This window comes from Haemaphysalis longicornis, unplaced genomic scaffold, assembly GCF_048455015.1.
Source record: "Haemaphysalis longicornis isolate Haplotype H1 unplaced genomic scaffold, Haemaphysalis longicornis Haplotype H1 scaffold_10, whole genome shotgun sequence".
Classification (NCBI taxonomy): domain Eukaryota; kingdom Metazoa; phylum Arthropoda; class Arachnida; order Ixodida; family Ixodidae; genus Haemaphysalis; species Haemaphysalis longicornis.
In genome coordinates, this window is record NW_027526204.1 from 107,514,395 (window position 1) to 107,522,447 (window position 8,053).

At 47.8% G+C, this 8,053-nt stretch overlaps 1 protein-coding gene across 1 annotated transcript in view; it reads left to right on the forward strand.

The window, feature by feature from the left end:
• LOC144159066 (cholinesterase-like) overlaps positions 1-7,475 on the forward strand; it is an 84,275-nt gene extending 76,800 nt beyond the window's left edge. The window contains exon 6 of the mRNA XM_077690326.1: positions 7,257-7,475. Coding sequence (XP_077546452.1) covers positions 7,257-7,349 — 93 coding nt within the window. The 3' untranslated portion in view covers positions 7,350-7,475. The remainder of the gene's footprint in view (positions 1-7,256) is intronic.
• The last annotated feature ends 578 nt before the right edge of the window (positions 7,476-8,053 follow it).

An 8,053-nucleotide genomic window follows, 5' to 3' on the forward strand; every position in this document is an offset into this window, starting at 1 on the left:
AAGGCGAAGTTGAACTTGAGGTCGTATTCACCATCACCTGCCGATGTGGTCGGTGAAAGTTTCCCGTGAAGGACAGGGCAGACGCTATCGCTGCAACTGAAATTGCCGCTGGCTCCTTTATAAGCGGAAATAGTTCATCTGTTATATAAGCAGTAAATTTGCGTAACCGTTCTTGCAGTTAAACAAAATACGTCACAAAATCCGGCACTTGTGTGAAGTTTCAGACCTAACAAGGGATCGGTTGGTCACGAATTCTACAAATATTCATTATTTCTGTAGCAGCCTGTATTGGCGGTGAGACGTGTGAGTGGCGCCCCCTGGCTCTGACGTCGGCTTAGGGACTCGCGCCGCTGCCGTCTGCTGCACTCCGCTTGTGAGGGGCAACAGTTCCTGTTCTAGAAATCGCCCGCTTTGATGCTTTAGTGCATTGAAAAACTTATTTCCAGTTATTATGTTATTTTGCCAGATTGTGACACCTCTGAATAATTTCAAGCTGTATCCGGCACATGTTTGCAACACACGAGGAGAGAGAGAACAATTTTCTTCAGAGCATCGTTCAGATGGTTGTCTGTAATTTGTTCTTCCTAGCTTATGTGCGAGGTTCAGGGCCCAGACCTCCTCGACAAGTATCGAAATGCGTAGGCTTCCCTAAGGTATTTTTGAGATGCTCTTGTGCAGATTCAGCAGCCTACTGCTGGCCTTTACACGTGCATCGCACAGCGGTAATAAAACGGGCTGTCTTCTATTTTTTTTTTTTTTTTGTGGTTGTTGCCTTGTATCAGCAAAACTTTTTTCTGCCCTTCACGCATGAAGTTTTGTGCAGCATCACGAACGCCTTACTAGGAAGTTTGGGTGGTTTTTCGGAGGCTCACAACGTTCGTATGGATATTTTCGTTAAGCTGTCCAGCATGCAGTACCTTCTTCACAAATGGGCTTTCGTTATGGCTGCGTGTAAGAAGGTGCATATCACAAGCGCGCGTTGTTTATTCACATGCAAATGCAATGGAAACGTTTCTGCTACGCCACTGCGAAACGGCCAGACAACCTTGTTCAGAATACTCGAAGGCGGCTTTTGTGCTCCGAATTTCTATCGTAACCATCGTTATCATAACGAAATTACTATCAACCAGTACAGTTATCTCATTATTGCGGTGTTCAAGGCTAACGAGAGCAGTAACTAGTATACGTGCCGGTTTCCAGTACAACAAGAATAGAACCTAACGCACGCACAAATTCGGAGCCTTTTTTGTAAAGGCTTTGAATTACTTTCGGGCGTAAAGAACTCCTGTCTCACTCAGGATGGCGTTCTATACTTTGAAGAAAATTCCTGTTATTCTCTTGGCCTGGACTGAGGACCCCACCCACTAACCTGGTCGATTTCACTGTTAGTTTTCTCCTCCAATTACTTCTCCGGGTGTGTGCAGTTTGACTGTAACACATGTCTGAATATTGTGGAGATATGGCTGTGTTAAATGTTCCGAAATATGCCTCCAAGTCTGAGCAAACGTAGCGATACTATATATTTACCGTACACGTGACTCGTTTTGCTCAGTACGGCTCCGTACTTGTCACAAGCCTGGTATAAAACCAGCACGCGGCTATACACGTAGTAGGTTATTTGGAACTCACCCAACATTTTTTGCGGCCCATAGTGCATGTCGGCATACTTTCATGCCATGGAAACGTATAGTAATGTGGTACAATCGTTTTGGCAACGTTGAAAAAACTGTTTTACCGTTTTACCGGAAATCGTAATGCCTTCTGGCAAAGCCGACAGCCCCGAAGGCCTGGGAATTTGTTTTGGCCTTGATTTTCGCTGTTGTCGGTTATTAGCAGCTGACTGTTCCTTTTGTTCGAAAGATTGGTAGATACAGGAGCTGACGCATAGCTCCGACTCTTCGCACTCCACACAGGACCGCCTTTGCAAGCAATTGGGGGACGCCGGCAATGTTTCGTCCGGAGCGGTATAAAAAAATATACTTGAAATCACGCCCTCAGCTAGTGTAACAGATTCATTAAAATAAAAAAAGTTACGGGCAATCAAAATCTGGCGAGGACAAGCATCAAAAGTCAACCGAGCGTAAAGAAACTGCAGGGAGAGCGAGCCCGACTGAAGCAGACGACAAATGCGAGAATCCCTAAGCCGACGTCACGGAGGCGCGCTTCGCAGCGCCGCCCATGGTCGCGCTCACCGCCAATACGCCTCGAGCGCGGCCTGTAGGGGCGCCACTGAAATCCCCCTAGCGGCCCGTTTCGAAAGCAGGCGCGGGAGTCCGCGCCCGGCTCCCCAGTGCCGCCGCTGCTTTTGCGGCACGTTCGCGACTGAGATTTACCGTTTGTGGGCGTTTTAAATTCATGTTTGTGGGGAGCAGTCACTCTGTTCGCAAATGGGGTGTGTTTACAAGAGTGTAAATGTTTCCGACGCGATCTTAGTGTGGTATTTTCGGTCTGTATACGCGCCAGGTGTGTGTCACAGGCCAGCGTCGCGGAACCGGCGTATGATGGAGCCGATTGTAGTTACACTGACCTGAATTTACTAGCCGTGCCTCCGTAACCACCGGTTCCTCAGATGTTCATGCTACGGCTATACACTACGATTTAAATCGGTTTTTTGCGCTTACATAATCAGCGGAGCACTCATACCTGACAGCACACCAGTTACGTTTGCCAATATTATACCTCAGATATTGATCACCACCATTTTTTTACAAGCCAGTCTGTGTTAATTTCGGGAATATTCAACAAAAGTACGATGGACAATGCAAAATTATACTCGGGGATCAGCACACGACAGAGTCGTCTTGTCGTGAGGTCCGCGCCCACAGACCTTCATTTGCTACATATATCCTCTGCGAGCAGCGCGGAGACGGGCTTACAATATAATCCGCGTCCGCGACTAAATGCTTGTTCGAAATATCGTCATACGGCACAGGAAGCCTGCAGAATAAAGGAGAAACTGAAATCAGAGGGCCTTATCACATACCACACTCTTCCAACGACACATTTCATCGCTTGTTGAACAGTTTACCCTGTATACTTCCAAAAATGCGTCCGCCGTACGATCAGCTATTCGTTGAAGTAGAAAAACAAAAGGAAAGTGAACGCGAGATTTATGTGTGGGATTACTAAAACGTTCATTGCTTGATTCCGCTCTGCATTTGTACACGGCGTCCCCCTCCCCGCACCCCCCCCCCCCCCCCCCACCGATTTCTGGCGAAATAGCAGTGCATTTCGCGTATAGTTGGTCTAGTGAAACCTTTTTTTTTCATTTCCGTTAGAGCTATTATGTTTCTAAATTCCGCATTGGCACAACATTTATTTTTCTGTGGTTTCATTTCCTTGGTTCTTGCTATATGGCGTGTGTGGGCACATATTTAACGACGCACAGGCTTGGAATATACTTTACATTTTCGCATGGTTTATATTCTTATAAAAGGCATAAGTTATAGTCCAGGATTGGGTAATCACATCCCCGAAACATATTTTTCTGCGGCGTATGTATGCGAAACGAAGCCGCATTGGTTGTCCACGCTGCAAAATGAAGCCAACCTCTTATTGTGCCAGTATCAGGTCTAAACGAGGCGTCAGTAGAATTCATTTGTGCCTGATGTTTTGGAGGTGACATGGGTGATATGTTGCTGCCGTCGCCGACGCCCGGAAGAGCGGCGACGAAGCGCGCAGAACCGCGTCCCCGGGAAGCTCTTGCAGGCGATCGCGTACTCTACGAAGACGCAGCTGCTTTTTAAGGGACCTAAACGTACTCTTTGCCTATAGTCGTCACCATAACAAGTTTTTTTAGGGCGTGGAAAGGCGAAAAGAAGCGAAATAGGACCAAAACACTACACGAGCCCCTATCAGTCACGCAGCGCAAATCCCGTCAACGCCGCGGAGAAGCGGCGGCAGGCGGCGCAGCGATCGCGAAGCTCGAGGCGTATAGGCAAGAAAAAAAACCGCCAGCTTACAGATTTTGTCCGAAGGTCCGAATTTGTGCGTAGCAGTGAAAACATCGCCAGCTTAGTAGCATTTTTGAGAAGTTCGGACGTGTCAACATTTCTCTACGCAAATGCAATCGGGTGCTCGCTTTCGGCAGAAGACTACTTCACTGAGGTAATCAGATGTGCTTTACTAATATGCACACGTTGCATCAGCTTTCCGAAAACCAAAACTTGTTAAACGTATGCCAATTTCGCCGCCAGCTTCAAGATCGGTGTGGAAAACTGCGCTATGCGAATTGTCAGTTAATCTGGGCATACGCTTATACCTTCGGGTTCTAATAACAGTTTATTGGCGCCGGTTTTAAAGTTTCAACGACAGTTTTGTCTAAAACTAGCAGCAGTCCTTAGCTGGGCACACGGATCGAGGCTCAGAAAACACGCTTTACTTACAGACACACATGTTTTGGAAATAGCGCCAACCAGGAGGAGCGCATGTCTAAAGACACTCCAAAAGAATAATGGTTCTGCGTCTCGGAAACCATTTGAAGCAAGAGGATCACATTACTTGAGAACTCCCACGAATTTATGTTTCCGCGATAGCCATCCAAGCTCCAGAGGAGACGATTGAGAATAATATTTGTCACTTTCTTTGTAACGACAGCACTCTGGGCCACTTAGCATTACGTGTTGGCGCCAGGAGTATTCTCTCTGCATAAATTTTATTTCCATCAACACGTAAACTCTCTACAAAAGACTCTACTCGTCCCTTGAGGCCAAAGTGTTTAGAAGTAAAGTGTGGCTCTAGTCTCACTTGATTTAATACAGTACGAAGTGAATATGGCTCACGACATCGACTGCTTGCACAATTGGTGCAGTCAGCAAAAAAGTATACGCCCGCGTTTGGCAACCCTCGCAGAAAGTCTTCTCTTAAGTTTGTTTTTGTTTTCCTTCAATTCCGAAAACACGCATTCTTGCTGCTGCAACGTCCCTAGGATCTTGTCGGTGCAAGCATTTTATAGCTGATGCCATTAAATTATTGTTGTAAGCCTTTCCAGTAAGGGACGCTACGCTGTCTCCGCAAGCATTAAACATAAACCAAGGGGACAATGGAAAGACCCGGTAGTGACGTTGGCTCATCACGGGCGCGTGAAAGATTTATCCTTTAACGGATAGCTTTGCGTGTTGCGATCGTGGGATTATCATTGGGAAAGCATACGACTGCTTTAGGAATTGGCCGCCGATGCTTTAATGTAGAATATAGCCATTTAAGATTACAAAACTCGCCTCATAAACTTCCATTGCCACGACCTTGGCGGGTACTTTGAAACTTTTCTTGTTCCTGGACTTGCTTTCTCCGGTTGAAATGCCATTCGCAGCGTCAATACTTGAGGAAATGTTTTGACGCAACCCTCTGGGTGATCTGATAGAGACTGAGGTTTCATTGTCTGAAGTTTTCCTACCGCGGCATAGAAGATGCTTGGCGTCAATGCTGTTTGCATAATTGATTTCTGGTCCACATTTCATCGTTACGCAAAACTAAGACACCTCGGGCACACAACGAAGGCGCCCGAGCATACAGTATAGCAATGAGCACAGCCCGCAACTGATTTTGTTTCACCGGCGCGGTCAACTAGCAGGTTTAGTAACTGCACCATCTTTTTGGAAGGATTGAGTTTAGCGTTATTTGAGATCCATCTTCCTTGCACTTATCTTGAAAAGAGGCTACATCGGCGCGGCAGACAAGCCATTCGCTACATTGTTTCTGAGTGCTTTAAAGGAGCCATGAAGAGAAAACAAAAGTTTGTTTTATTCGAAAGATTAGGTGTTTCATAGTACCCCAAGCGCTTTCCCGGAAGCAAATGATGCTTTATTCACTGAGAAATAAGGCAATTTAAGCCAAAATTTTAAATCTCCCGCTAAAATTGCACATTTGGTGACGTGAGCAATGGTGTCACACGGGCCGGTCCATGAAACAGATACTTAGTATGTCGACTCCATATAGCACCCACACGCGGGAGTCGACCGAGACGGCGGCCATTTTAAAAATGCTAGTAAAACCTAGTGCACCCGCAGCCCTAGTCATGGAATCGCCTGATCCGGAGAACAAAACTCTCGCCGAGGAGCTCGGGCTTGCATTTAACAACCTCACACCACTTGAACGCTCAACGCTTCTAAGTGCACGAGCGGCAAGAGGTGTGGGATACGCGGTGGACGGAAAAGCGACCATTCCGCGATAGCCACAACAGACGAACGCCCTGCCGTCGGCACCGCTGCCTCGTCAGCGCCGTCGCCACGGACGAATACAGACTGGTACGTATGTGCCGTATTTTTATTACGGTTAATAATAGTTCAACTTCAGTAGCAGTATCGCTTATGCCAGTTGGCCGGTGTCGTGTATGGAAAGCCGTTCGCGCGAGCTCTCTGCTTCGACCAGAAAGATACGAGCGTCAATGCGCGGTGTTTACGGCATTTTTCCTCCAAGGTCAGAGCGCCTCGAACCCGAAAATTCGTCTGCGCGACGGCGAGATGTCGAGCTCGGCCAGGCGGTTGTTTCGTACGCATTGGCGCACACGCTTGCGTGTTCGTTCGGAACTTCAACCGTTTACTCCACCGTTCTTTGTCATAAAAAGAATGTGCAGTATGTTTCACGGGCATTTAGCTCGCTATGCAAACTGTAAGCCCTGCCTAACATGCGTTTGCTTTTGCCGGCCTCCGCCAATCGCAGAGCTTAGCCCATGTGACGGCATAGGTTCTGTTGCGGGAAATGAGCTGGTGGGTCGCATGACCATTCCCGTTTTTCCTAATTATGTAGCTTATTTGAGCGAAGTTTGCGTTATAAGTGGTGTCGTTATGGTTCTAACGAGGCAATCTTTCGAATGAACCAAACTTGTGTTTTCTCTTCATGGCTCCTTTAACTACAGAGGACGCCGTTACTGGGGACGTACCAGCGCAGGTAGCAACACTTCCTGTTGTAAAGCTAGGAATAAAGCTCCATCTTGGTCAGGTCTTTTTTGACGTCAAATGCAGCGCTAACCATAGGCACTTTCACATGTGTAGCCAGTCACCTGAGTTGATCCCAGGCGTTGGGTATTAGCGTGTGCTGTTGCTTCGCGCGGCATGTCACTGGGAACCATAATTGATTACGTTTTGATTGTGTCATTAAGCGCCACATCACTGTGTTACACTTTTTCGTTCATCAACTGTCGGCTCAATCCTCACGCGAAGTCTCTCTAGAACCGGAAGTTGACGCAATACTTTTTATCTAGCCGCGTAATAGTTTTTCAGGGGTGGTGTTTTGCTCCAATTTTTCATTCGCTGCAGGAGCGTACCTATAAGAGAATATGGAGACCCGTTGGAACCCTGGCTATCGAGCATGGAATTCGAGGACGAAACAGACGTCCCTACGCAAGATGATGTTGAAGAGTTGTGCAGACCATTTTCTTGAATAAATAGTGCCAGCCACCATCGCTGCCGCGGGCAATAACACTTACGGCGCTCGGCTTGCGAGCGTGTGGACAATAAAGTAGTTTGTTTTCGTTTCTTCTGTATGTCGGCGCTGATGCGGCGTGGACTTCCTGCATTTATGAAAACGTAGCAAAAAATGCATTATGCTATCCAGCTGTAAGGCGGAGGGTGGGCGTAACACACACACACAAACGAACAGGACTAAACACACAGAGGGCGACACGCAGCTGTATTACATAATTCACCGAAGCTAGTGCAACCAGCTAGCCTCAGTTTGAGCTTTGCCATGAACGACGAGCGTGAGTGATAGTACAGCTCTGTGCGACGGCCTACGGCAGGCTGGGAGCCAAGCGATCAGGTCACCCGAGCGTGACCGGCGACCGCACACCTGGCCGTGGCGTTAGCGAAGATTCTATGGGTGCGCGCCGAAAAACCAGGTTGGAATCTAATCAGACGCTGGCTTCCCCAGACGGGTGACGTCATCGCGTGGCTTCCCCGGGATTGCGTCATCACGGGATTGCGGTGGCTTAGTGGCTAAGGCGTTGTGGACGCGGGTTCGATTCCCGGCCGCGGCGACTGCTTTTCTGGTGGAGGCGAAAAGAAAAAAACGCCCGTGTGTACGAGATTTCGGTGCACGTTAAAGATCCACAGGT